Source organism: Anabrus simplex, chromosome 1 (genome assembly GCF_040414725.1).
Source record: "Anabrus simplex isolate iqAnaSimp1 chromosome 1, ASM4041472v1, whole genome shotgun sequence".
NCBI lineage: Eukaryota > Metazoa > Arthropoda > Insecta > Orthoptera > Tettigoniidae > Anabrus > Anabrus simplex.
The window spans coordinates 1,563,401,590-1,563,416,014 of NC_090265.1; the positions used below are offsets into that span (position 1 = coordinate 1,563,401,590).

General features: G+C 37.0%; 1 protein-coding gene across 1 annotated transcript in view; it reads right to left on the reverse strand.

The window, feature by feature from the left end:
• The window catches only part of rictor (rapamycin-insensitive companion of Tor), a 540,306-nt gene that overhangs the window by 351,947 nt on the left and 173,934 nt on the right, over positions 1-14,425 (reverse strand). Inside the window, exons 12-13 of the mRNA XM_067138126.2 lie at positions 10,586-10,771; positions 6,881-7,089 (exon numbers count right to left, since the gene is read on the reverse strand). Coding sequence (XP_066994227.2) covers positions 6,881-7,089; positions 10,586-10,771 — 395 coding nt within the window. The remainder of the gene's footprint in view (positions 1-6,880; positions 7,090-10,585; positions 10,772-14,425) is intronic.

Here is a 14,425-nt window from a genome sequence, read left to right on the forward strand (position 1 = left end):
AACCAAACTTCTTATAATTTTGTTCAAATCTTTAAGAAAAGTGCTGGATAACTGAGTTAGAGGTGTACACTGTGGTGAGTATATCAATACTGGCCAAATAAATTCATTGATAATTTTAACTTCCTGTTCTAGTTTTAAAAGTGTAGTTTTAACTAAGTTGCTTAAATCAGAATTTAGGATATTAATTACTTTAGATCTCTCAAGAGATATTTCATTACTGAAATAAATTCCTAGATACTTGATTCGTTCATGAAATTTATTTAAAATTGCTTGCTGTTGCCTACAGGATCTCCCAGAAGATGTAATCCATGTATTAAATATTTAACTATTACGAAAGGAAACACAGCAGTAACAGTTTCTCTGAAACAACTAGAAGAAAATAATACCATGTGATACACTCTTCTGGCTTACACTGCCTAAACTGAATGAAAAGGTCACCCACAATAACAGTTTTTTCTATTTGTTAACAGTAGAAACACTGTGCCAGATAAGTACTCTAGAGGCTCCGTTAATGTTGCCAAACCCATTAAAGACTGAACAGGTCCTTGGCTTACTCGCTTAGACTGTTAAGAGATATCAGCAAACTATATGGGCAAGAACAGTCTAGCATAAAAGGTTATACAAAAAGTCCCTGGAATTGCATACTTATCCTAAAAAGTTTGGCCACAATAACAGTTTTTATGTTTGTTAACAGAAGAAATCCTGTGCTACGTACAGGAAAAGCATTCCGTAACTCAAGAACCGAGGGACAGATCTTTATGCAGTTTCTGGAATTGCCTAGAGGATCTCTTGAAGAAGGTTGTTGTACCGTGATGAAAGAAAGCCAAACTCAAAGGATATAATACCACATGAACAATATCTCAGCTCATGCTGCCTAAATCATTACAGAGACCCATAACCTATATACAGTACATAATAATTTTAGAGCATAAAATGTTCCACAAGAAAGTCCAGAGAACCACATACCTATCCTTAAAAAGTCACCCACAATCATAGTATTTTTAATATTTGTTAACAGTTGCAGACTGGACACTGAAAGGTATAATGGTCTATAATGATGGTGTATGTATGTATGTTAACAGTTTCTCCAGCAGTAGATATGGGAAGAGCATTTTATAACTCAAGAACTGCTGGACAGATTTCAATGAGGTTTTTACTATTGCCTAGAGCAGTGTTATTAACCTAGAATCCATGGACTTCTTGGGTATCCATACATGATCTTCAGGCAGTCAACAACAAAAGTCATATCAAATTTAACAACATCCATGACAAGTGGAATGTAAACATCAGAAGGGTGTCAGAGAAATTTTATTTTTAGCAATACATTGTACTGTAACAATTTATTGTCTGTTATGGGGGCCATCATCACTGAATGCTGTTACTGAATACTCTATATGATATTTTTATAGATTTATTTGAAGTTGCTATGTAATATTTCTATTCTTAATGGCATTTTAAGTTCTTATTTGTGTGGAATTGTGCTTTTATCATTTATCACGAGTGGAGATATCCATAGAAAAATGTGCTGCAATTGTAGCACTTAGCCAAGCAGGTTTATCTATTCGCCAAATTTCGAAACAGTGTAGTGTGTCTATAAGGGGAGTGCAATACACCCTTCACCGCCAGAAGACAACAGGTAGCAACATATCACATACCACGACCAGGACGACCTCGTAAAACAACTAAAAGTGATGATAAATATATCAGAATTATTAGTAAGAGAAATAGATTCAAAACAGCGCCCCAAATTCGTACAGAATTGGTAGAAATGAACATGACAACAATATCTGTTGCAACAGTAAAAATGAGACACCGAAGCCGGCTTGAAAGGATGTGTCACAGAGAGAAACAACTTCTAAGGCCCATAAATAAACAGAAGAGACTTCAATGGACTAGAAAACATGGTAATTGGACAAAAGAAGAGTGGACGAAGGTGTTATTCACCGATGAATCGAAGTGCAAGATTTTTTGAACCAGAAGGAGAATATTTGTTCGCCGATTTGTAGGGGAAAGGGTAGCCCAGCAGTGTGCTCTACCTGCAGTTAAACACGGTGGAGGTTCTATTATGGTTTGGGGATGTTTTGCCAGAGATAGAGTTGGAGACATTGTGAAAATAGAAGGATGTATGGATCAGAAGCAGTACCACCGCATACTTCAGTATCATGCAATACCAAGTGGATTGTGTTTAATAGGGAAAGGGTTCACCTTACAACAGGATAATAACCCAAAACATTGGTCGGCATACTGTACGAACTACTGTACATTGCATCAAAGGTAAAAACAGAAAGTACTAAAGATATGGTATGGCCGTCCCAAAGCCCCGATTGTAATCCCATTGAAATGGTCTGGGTTGAAGTGGACAGATAAATCAGTGAAGTTAATACAGTATATCCAGCAAGGAACATCTCTGGAAAATTGTTAAAGACGTGTGGAATCATAGATTCATGATACCTACAAGAACTGATTGACCGCATGCCTCGAGTTTTTGAGACAGTCATTAAATCCAAAGGAGGATACTTTCATGAAAGTAAAATATAATGATTGTGATTGTATTATGTAAGTTAATATAATTATCATTTGTGAAAAATAACATTTGATTTGTGTTGTAAATCTGAAATTTATATGTGTATGTTCACAACAACAATAGACCAAAAATGTTTGAGTTTGGAACAGAACGAACATATAAATGAAGAATGGGGTAACATGCAAAATGCCTCTGAAGAAACACTGAATCTGGAATTAGGAAAAGGAAAAAAAAAACCAGAGGAACAAAAAGGAATGGATAACTCCAAGATATGGCTGAAAAGATGGAGGAAAGAAGGAAATGGAAATGAGATCCCACAGAAGAAAGAAGAAAAGAATAGAGAAGACTGAATAGTAACCTGAGGAGAAAAACAGATGAAGCTAGAGAAGACTGGATGGAAAATGAGTCTAGAAATAGATCAATTTGAGAAGACTAGCAAAATGAATGAAATGTATAGATGAACAAAGAACCTGACCAAATGAGACCCAATATAAATAATAAAGGGTATCGTGGATAAAGAAAATCACATCTGATGTAGAAGAGTTATGTACAGAGAAGAACTATACAACTCAAATAGCAGAAATGTAAGTACAATGGACTAGAAAAAAAGGCATGAGATGAGGATAATTGAAGCCCTAAGATAGCTAAGCAAGAGTTTAAGAGAGCAATAGCAGACCTATGAGATAACAAAACGGTGAGATGTGATAAGATACCAGCAGAAGTACTGAAGGTATTGCAAGAGAAAGAAAGACTTGCAGGTTAAATCAACAAAATTTATGATGAATGAGTGTGGCCGAGTAATTATTTGAGGATAATTATGATTCTCATTTTAAAGAAATGCAATGCTCAATCTGGTAAGTACTACTATGCTATTAATTTGATACACATTTGGCAAAAGCAACTGGAAGTATTTTACTGAGAAGAACAGAGGGAAAGGTAGAGGAAAATAAAACTCAATTTGGTTTCAGGAAAGGTAGAGGAACAAGATCTGCCATATGGTGCATGAGAATGTTAGCTGAGAGAATCATGGAAGTGACAAGGAAATCTATGTATGCTTTATTGAATGGGAGAAAGCCTTTGACAGAGTGAAGAGGAATATCCTCCTGAAGATTCTTAAGGACGCTGGAGTAGATTGCCTCTTTTTATTATTATTTTTTTCGTCGATCCAACACAGATAGGTCTTATGGCGACGATGGAATAGGAAAGGCCTAGAAATGGGAAGGAAGCGGCCATGGCCTTAATTAATGTACAGCCTCAGCATTTGCCTGGTATGAAATTCGGAAACCACGGAGAACCATCTTCAGGGCTGCCGACAGTGGGGTTCGAACCTACTAACTCCCGGATGCAAGAGCTCTGTGCCCCTAACTGTAAAGCCAGCTTGCCTGGTGATGTGAAAGGCAATCAAGGGAATTAGTGAAAGCAAGGTATATAATTGTTCCAGTTGTGCCCAGACTCCAATGTGGAGAACAGATCGGTATAAAAACCAAACTGAACTAAGATAGGGGAAGTGTACCGTCTCCATTTATATTTATAATAGTTAAGGATGAGATTGTAAAGGAAACAAAGACAAGATATGGAGGGGATATGAAAATATTGTTGTTTGCAGATGACATAGTGACCTGGTAAGTCAACAATACAGAAGTGCAAATCCAATTGGAGGGTTTAAATGACAATATTGAAAAATATGGTATGAAAATCAGTGTGGAGAAGAGTATTATTTTTTTTTCTTTTTGCCAGTTGCTTTACGTCGCACCGACACAGATAGGTCTTATGGCGACGATGGGACAGAAAAGGGATAGGAGTGGGAAGGAAGTGGCCGTGGCCTTAGTTAAGGTACAGCCCCAGCATTTGCCTGGTGTGAAAATGGGAAACCACGGAAAACCATTTTCAGGGCTGCCAACAGTGGGGTTCGAACCTATCTCCCGAATACTGGATACTGGCCGCAGTTAAGCGACTGCAGCTATCGAGCTCGGTGGAGAAGAGCAAAACAGTGGTGATGACAAGAGGAGAAAGAGAAGGAAAAGGAATCATTAGTATCAAGGGACAAAACCTTGAGGTTGTTGAATACTTCAAGTATTGGTGAAGTAAAATAATGCAAGATGCCTGATTGGATAAGGAGATCAGCAGAAGGGTACAAGCAGGAAATACATTTTACCAGGATGTAAGGAACCTGGTGTGGAACAGAGAAGTTCCTATGAAATGTAAAGAGATAATGTACAAGATGTACTATACCCCTATATTAAAATATGCATCAGAGTCTTTTGGACTTTGACAGCAAGAAATGAGAGTAAAACTCAGGCCAGTGACATGAAGTTCTTGAGGAGTATGGTAGGGAAGAAACGGAGAGACAGAGTAAGAAATGTTGAGGTCAGAAAAGAGATAGGGCAGAAAAACTGAGTGATAGAATGGAGAAGAATAAACTGAGATGGTCTGGACATGTTATGAGGATGGAAAGAAGGATACCAATACAAGTGTTGGAGGTTAAAATAGAAGAAAAGAGGGCAAGAGGGAGGTCCAGAGCAAGATGCATGGACTCTGTCAAGAACAGTATAAGAAAAAGCAGACTGGACTGGAATACAATTACTGATGAGGAGTGGTGGAAGGAGAGGCAATGGTGGAGAAATGCCTTCAACACACCGACCTGGCAGGATCAGGACGAGGATCTCTCAGGGAAGGTTTCAGAGCATTAGCATTAAATATTGAACTCTGTTGAAAGGAAGCTGAGCAATAACAGTTTCTGCAAAACAACTCAAAGAACCACAATAACAGTTTTTCTGTTTCATAACAGTAGAAATCCTGTACTTTATTACAGGAAGAGCATTCTGGAGTCTCAGCTTGACTTTGCATAAACCATTACGGAATCGAACATTTTCTTGGTTTATGCTGTCGGAACCATGAAAAATATCCACAAACTAAATGTGTAAGAACTGTAGAACATAGAACAAGTGAGACAATTCACTTACCTTGGTAGCGTCTTATCGCTAAATGGCAGTGTAATCATAGGTAATAAAGTTCATATTATTCCATATTGAAGAGCAATATGATACAAAACAAAAGCTAAAAGGTTTTCACCTATTCAATACTATTTATTGCAACCTAAAAAAAGTTCCATATATTTGATGAAACTAGTTTCGGTCTTGCTAGAGACCATCATCACTGAAAATCATTAAAGTTAAGGCAAGACATGAATTATAGATAGATAAAATTTATGAAGCAAGCGTATGTTGTTGATATTCGGTGCAAGACAAGCAAAGAATCTTCTTCAAGTTCTATTAAGTGTTTCACCTGGTCTTTTGTGAAGTGCATTCTTCAAATTGGAAGAAAACTTTGAGAACCTACACAAGATGTGTGATCGTGATGAGTGTTTAACATTCAACTCTTTACTTGTCTTGCACCAACGTTAATGATTTTGACTGATGATGGTCTCTAGCAAGACCGAAACTAGTTTCATCAAATATATGTAACATTTTTTATTTATTTTTAGGTTACAATAAATAGTATTGAATAGGTGGAAACCTTTTAGCATTTGTATTATATTAGATGGCACTGTAAATGCAGATGTCTGCTACAAACTTGGCAAAGCCTCAGTAGTTTTTCAGCGCTTGTGATCCATTTGGTCTACTTCAATGGCTGATAAAGAGATGAAACTTAAACTTTATAAAACACTCCTCATGCCAACGGGGATCTATGCTAGTGAAACATGGAAAATTACAGCACAGGCAATATGGAAACTCAACGTATTCCACCAACGTTGTCTATACATAATTTTAGGCGCAAGTTATCAATGAGGAAACTTTGCAACTCAATTGCAGGATACTGTGGCAGAACGTCAAATGCGTCTTATTCTTCGCTTACCAGACAGCTGATCTCAAAGATCATCATGCGATGGGAGCCACCAGAAGGTAGGTGGAAGCTGGGCAGACCACGCAAAACATGGTGTCAAACGTTCAAAGAAGTTCTATGAATACTCTAGTTAACATTAGGTGTGACAACACTGAGAATGCCGCATTGAACAGGACTCGTTGGCAGAAGCTTGCGGTCCTATGCGCTTCATGCGAAAGGAACCAATGATGATGATGAATACGATAATATTTTGTCATTGAGTAACAAATAAACAAACAAACTCAAATAAAATACTGGATATTTTCAATATTAGTCAGCACTGGAAGGTTTACCGAAGGTTTGTTAAAATCTTATTTTATTGCAATAGCTAAAACAGGAACAACTTTGTGTTACACTTTGTGTTCTTTATTTTTAAGAAACTCAGAGGACATCAATTGTTTGGATTCACAGAATATAGTTGACACAATTGGAGATGTAGGTAATAGCTAGTTTAGGTAAATATAATATACTTACTGCTGTAGGATTCCAGCTTTGTCAAGCACACGCATTCCCCTGGATGTACGACAAAGGCGTCCAATAAACAAGAAGTAATCCTGGCACAAAGAATTGGAGACATGCTGGGGACTAAAGAGGCAATCATGGGCGCTCTTTGAACTAGTAATAGCCTCCAATTGCACCCAAATATCTGCCAGCAATTCAGTCAATAGTTTAGCAGCTTCAGGCTGAAATTTACAATGACTCCTTACACTACCTTATGTACTTACAACAAATTAGCTTAAACAAGTAACACAGAAAAAAGTAGCATGTTTTAGAATTCTTATTTAGAACAGAAAAAGATACTTTACATAAAATTCATTTAGAACTGCTCAGACAAGTTTCAAATAAGTTATACTTTCCTCTTTCTTGCAAAATGTCTTTAAATACCATCATAACTTAGGTATGAATGAAATGGTAACTGACAGAAAAGGTAACAAACAGAACAGGAAATAGTGGAGTGGAATGACTGAGTTTACATTTGATGTACAGAAACAATGAAACTCCTCATTTACATCATACACATTCAGATTCCTCTGTGTTTATTTATCATTAGGTTTCAGATTTCTATGACAAGTCATATTTTTTTCCTTAAAATTATATCATGTAGTCCTGGATTTTCAACACGTTTTCAAGCATGATAATCAAAATTAAACAGGTTTTATTGTGCATATAAATAAATATTTCGGTCCTTTCTTTAGTTTTGTGGCATATTTAGGACAAAACCTCATTATAATGACATTTTGGTAATTTTCATTTGAATTTCATTTTATAAACATCAGAGTAAGCTCTAGAAATTATTTTTCAGCATAGACTGGAATATACTTCTACTGAAGAACCATTAAAAAGTAGTGTATGGAATGTTTCTAGCAGGTAAGAGCTATTGTTTGCTGGTTGGTCAATTTCTGGAAACCGGGCTATATTTTACACGGAAGCAGAGGCAATTCTGTAAGTTATTTGACACTGTTCATATCTCTGTCATTCGCCCTTCCCTCTGCCTCCTTCAACATACTGAATGACCTTGGTTACTGAGGGAGCTTCAGTCATTCAGTTGCTTTGAATATGCCTAAAACGAAAGTATCAGTTAGTAAGAAGTTGCAGTTTTGTTCGTGGGTTCGGTGAAAACATATTCGGTACGAATGGAGTGATATTAATCTGTAAATTGCTTAAGCATGCGAAAGGATCAGTAGCATAATGTGTGTAGAAAATTAGAAAATGTACTCAAAAAGAATAGTAGACTTTTGTATCTGCGTGGAATAAGTGACATTCGTTGTGGAAACCCTTCATCTGCAGATTTCCAGGAATTTTCTCGAAGTGATTTAACTCTATTCAAGTTTTTCATGCTACAAGATGATACTCAGCAACAACAGGAGAGCGTTCTCATTCAACAACCTTAAGATGCATGTGGTCATAAATAGAAACAATCCTGATGAAGCTTCATTCGTATAACACATATTCCTTGCCTAGGAGTATGCAATGTAACTTTAATGAGTTCATGAACTATTCAGCATTATAGTTGAGTTTTGGGTTAAAGATTTCAGAGATTTCAAACTACTTTAACTCTACATTAATTACAGCCTGTAGTAAAAGTGTTTCTGTATGTAATGTAGATGCTATTCATTAAGTTATATTTTGAATTTTATAGGTCATGTTTTTATGTTTTTTAGGTCTTAAATGCATACATATTTCATATATTTTTGGGTCATAGAAATCCGCACCCTACCTATCATATTAACCCCTCAAGCCGGCAATTTAATCCGGAGCTGCTCACTTCTCAGGTGGTATTTAAAGTGAAGCTCAGCAGAGGTTTAGACATCATCAAGTTAAAGAATTCATAATGTTAAATCTATGAAATATAACGTAATGACAATTTCAGGACTACTTACTGAGGTCAAGTCCAATGTTTCTGAGTGAATGGACAGCTGCTGTTCATGGTTGTCCATACTCACATGCAATATTTACAAAAATATATAAGGGAATATAAATGTTTATTCCACGTCTGCCTTTCCACAGTGTAAGGGACTCGTTCACAGAAATATTATGGGCCAATGATGTTTTCTCTGTTTCTTGACACACAAGGACTGTGCTGACCACAATCTTCGAAATGGCTTTCATCTGAAAATATGACTTTCTTCTAATATTCCACAGTCCAGTTTAACACATATCAATTTTTTTATTATTTTTTTATTTTTTTATTACATCCCTCATGCTTCTTTGCTAGTCTGTGCGCTCTTCTTTCCGCCTCTAACAATCTGCGATGAACTGTTGTAAAAGTGAACATTTTGCTCACTCTGATTTAAATGTTGGTCAGGTCAATAGCTGAGAGCCCGGGGTTAATTTCACTTTTGCTAATGGTTCAACAGTCTTCTTTCAGAGTAGTCTTGCGGTTCTGACCAGTTTCCCTTCTTCAGCGATGAATAGGTCTTCTTTCGGAGTAGTCTTGTGCACCTGACCAGTTTCCCTTCTTCAGCGATAAGTAGGTCCTGGTTTCTCGGCATAGCTACTAAAGTGAATTTATTGTAGCCACACGACCATCACACTGTGAAGTAATTTGACTTCATTGTCATTCATAGAGGTATGTTCAGCTAATGTCAGATTTTTTTTTACTTTTCTGCAGAGAGGTATCCATTATCAATTTACAGTACAATAACATGACAACACTGCAAATGTATACAACCTTACTTGGAGAAACTCAACTACAATATAAAGAACATCCAACAATAGCCAATAATGTTAATAATGCTACTGTACATGTACAACGCAATTTGCTTTACAACGGGAGTAGTATTTAGCAGGAGCGCACAATTCTATCAACATAAGTTATAAAAGGTCTTACGAACGACTGTGCTTTACTTTTCATGTGACTGTTGTACACACAGGTGAAGGGTGAAAATGTAACTGAGTCAGTGGTTGATGTTTTCCTTTGCAGGTGCAGCTAGTGTTTCGGAGAGCAGTGAACTGGCTTGGGGTGCATCACAGTTGGAGGAGCCTTCTTGACTTGTAACCTTACTTTATCATATGACTACGATCAAATCAAGACCTTCACTGCCCATGTTTAACATAGCTTTCATTAGTATGTATGTCCAACCCTTGCCCGTTTTTCTACAGGGTCGGGTATGAAGTGAGATGGATCCCCGTAGTGAGTTTAACACCACAAAAACCCTTACTTGATTAATGCAACTTGTCTTTAATTACCACCCTGTAGCAGTAGCAAGATGCATCTGCATCCGAGCAAGACAAAAGCAAATTTGTGTGCAACCATGGAAGGTGAAACTTAACGAGAATATGAAGAGTCATTCTTTCTCTTTCAACAAAGTAAAATAAAACTGACTGTACTAAAGAATTAAAAACATGAAACTAACTTTGGATAAAGGAGAGTCGTTAAAGAAAACTATCACCACAAATGATAAGAATGCAAATTCATAAAATTACCAGGTGAAATGCAGGTTATTTGTAATAATCTCACAACTGTTATATATAGAATGAATTAAAATATTAAAACTATTTTACCATTTCTCTCACAAATTTAGAAAACATGAAGGGGTTAATAACCAGCATATAAATATCTAAAGATAAACAAAGGTGAACAGCTACATTATCACTTTGCTGCCATTCAAATTTAAATGGGTGAAAAAAATGAAGTGCATTCTATTCACAAGTATTAGAGAAACAGTTGTAATTTACCTCATCTGAGTCTAGCAGGCAGTCTAGGAGCTCACAACCAGCCAGAGTATACATGTGAGTTTGCCTTTTGTTGCCCAGCTCAACACGGCTGAATCTGTTATTGGATGGTTTGAAGTAGTGAACCAAACGTCGTAAAAATGTCCGGTGATTTGAGTCTTCTAGTTTCTTCAGCGAGTCACTAGAGCTCTGTGAAGTTCAGAACAAAGGCAAATTTTTATCAACATTGTAAGTTCCAAGCTTTTCATAAAATATCTTTGAATCTATCCACTTCCAACACACAAAAGCTACTGTCCCCTTTAGGTATCCTGCAACTTCAATTTACGAATAACGTGTCTATTTGCTTCCATATCAACCGGAAAATATTATACATATCAATTATGTTGTATTGAATTCATACCCAAAGATAAATAAAATCTGAGCTAATGGGATATACAGATTCTACATTCACACTTTCAGGAACGTCAATGGTCAATTTCAACTATTCACTATCTGTTTTGCTGATCTCACAAATGATTAGCATTTAAGAATTGTTAACCACTTATTATAATATAGATGCCTTAAGTAACATTCCTATAGAAAGAACTCTTTAGGAGATAAGGAAAACTTAATGCCTTTATCAATTCTTTTAACCTTTCCTTAGGCAAAATTTGGGTAAAACACGGGACTAGATTAACCCTAGAAGTATCAAGGTATGGCTCAGAGTAACACAAAACAGGTTGCCCTAAAATTTCTGTAAATCCAAATAAAAAGGTGTGAAATTTTTTTATTGTTCTTTAGTATGACACTTTCAACTGTCTGTTATATTTGTGTGTTTATCTTTCACCCAAATTACCTTTTTATTCAATTTCTGAGCTTTGGTTACAAAATGCCACACCTTGGTAATCAACAGTACTACACACGGAAATTATTCATTTCTATAGTAGGCCCCTCTCTTATTATTACCCTTATTTTAATTCCTATGCTGCAGTGTTACTGCTGTACAATCAATCAATCAATCAATCAATCAATCAATCAATCAATCTGCATTTAGGGCAGTCGCTCAGGTGGCAGATTTCCTATCTGTTGTTTTCCTAGCCTTTTCTTAAATGATTGCAAAGAAATTGGAAATATATTGAACATCTCCCTTGGTAATGTATTCCAATCCCTAACTCCCCTTCCTATACACAAATACTTGCCCCAATTTGTCATCTTGAATTCCAACTTTATCTTCACATTGTGATCTTTCGTACTTTTAAAGACACCACAAACTTATTCATCTACTAATGTCATTCCACACCATCTCGCCACTGACAGCTCGGAATTCATATGACTCCATTATTGTAATTCAGTCTTTGTAAGAGCCGTTGCTTTATTGAAGAATATATGAAAATTGATGATTGCCTGAGTAACAACAGTATTGAGAGAGAAATAGAACGTTTGGAAGTGAGTGATGTTTCTGAAATAAGGAAAGCTGAAGATGGGACTGAAAATAAAGAAGGTATTTGAGAAAAAAATTTAAGAAAATGAGGTTACATTGGGTGAAGTTCAGGTTGACTGTGTAGATGAAAGTAGTGCTGTATCTAATGAAACTAGTACTGCAGAAACTTCCAATACAACTAGTGATAGCATTCAAAAATCTATTACAGCAAACCACCCAGACATCATCGAGGATGTGTATAAAAAAATGTTGCTGCAGCTCTCGAAGGTCTCCTTCTGGATTGTGGAAGCTTTCGGTAAGTATTTCAACAGTGACTTTATAGCTAAGATTGCGACAGAGACAAGGAACATCACTTTGACTAATGACAGTGAAATATTAGCATATATACCGCAGTATTTTTATGGGCATGAGTAATAACTCCAACGTAATTTACGGTCAAGGATACTGGGCAGTACTATGGGTCGTAAAAGATTTCTATATATTCACCACATGATAAAAAAATATTGGCCAGAACGAGGACAAGAATATAAGTTTGCCCTAATAATGGAAAGTTTTGAGGATCTGAATGAAACTTTTCTTTCCTTTTACAATCTGTGACCTCATCTTGTTGTAGATGAAATGTTATCTTGTTTTAGGGGGCAGTACCCATTCCAGGTCTTCCTAAAAGACAAGCCTAGAAAGAATGGAATGATCACAGATTCAGAAAAGTGCTATATTCTAAGAATGGAAGTATATGCTGGTAAATCAGATACCATTCCTGCATGTGAAAGAGGTCCAACTGCAATAACTATTCCAAGATCTGCCGGTCATTTTTCAAATACCGGTAGAAATATAAAAACAGATCGCTTCTACACATCTATAGACTTAGTAAAAAAACTACGGACTGAATGTAACACAACATTAGTAGGAACAATTCAAGCTAACAGGAAGCACATACCAAACAGATTAAAAACAAATGCAGATAAGGCAGTTTTTCAAGTAAATTTGCTTTTTCACAACCTGAGCCTGGAAAAGCACCAGTAACTCTGGTTCCTTACATAGCATGTGGTAGTCCTAAACGTGTAGTGCTGTTTTTATAATTCAGCACAATGATGCTGCTGTAAAGAATACGACGAATAAGAATAAGAAGAAGAGTGACAAATCTCTATTATAATGGAACAGCAAAAGACCAGGTCTCTCATAGTGGATTGGCACTGCCAGTGGGTCAAGACGCCTACTCAGTGGCCTCCGTCATCGGCTGTAACTCGATCCGAGTATATATAACTTCTTCCTGCATACATTGGCCAGTTAAACTCAGTTTATGGATGTGTTTACGATGATCCTGCATACACTGGCCAGTTCAACTCTGTTTATGGATGTGTTTACGATGACTAAACACACCACTCCTGGCATACAACATAAGCCCACACAAATCACACTGAATGGATGGAGGAGGGCAGGGTTGTAGTTGACGGAGTTTTCTTGCTTGTCACTTGACCACTCGATATCTGCGGCGTTCTCTTTCAAACAAGTTGACAGCGGCAGATCGATTGTTCCGCCACAGAGAGCAGTCCACAGCAAATTCTTCTCATGTCTGTATATCTATACCAGTTGTCTTCATGATGTGTTTCAGCTGGTCCTTAAAACGCTTAAGAGGGGCTCCATGAGGTCTACTGCCGGAGCAAAGTTCACCATAAAGAATTTGGCGGGGAAGCCTGGCATCACCCATGCGGCGAACATGGCCTAACCATCTCAGTTGATGAGCAATGATTGTTTTCTCAATGATATTTAGCTGCACTTTGTCGAGAACTGCCATGTTGGTCACATAGTCCTCCCACTTAATATTCAAGATGAATCTCATTTTCTGTTGGTGGAAGTGCTCATGATTTTTGATATCACAACGATAAAGTGTCCAAGTTTCACAGCCATACAGCAGCGTGGAAATGACAACAGCTTTGTACACCATGAGTTTGGTATGTAGTTTTAGGTCGTTATTCATGAAGACTCTGTGCATTAACTGTCCAAATGCTGCATGAGCAGCCCCAATTCTTTTATCAACGTCTTGTTCACAGGTACACCGTTTAGACAAGATGTTTCCAAGATATGAAAAGTGATCAACCTGTTCCAGTGTTATGTATAAGATGGAAATCCTGAACTCAGAAAGTGTTAATCATGGGGCAGGTTGTGCAAGTACCTTCATTTTTTTTGCATTAATGGCAAGAACACAGTCATCACATGCAGTTTTAAAGCAGTTGATTGACTGTTGTAATTCTGCAGGTAAAGCAGGAGATGTGGTGTCATCAGTATACTGCCGTTCTGTCACCCGCGTAACCAGAGTACGTCTTTGTGAGTGAAGACATGCCAGATTGAAAAGGCCTCAATCAAAATGAAATTTAATCTCCTTGCCTAAGTTGTTTGCAGATGATTCATGCAGCATGGCAGCC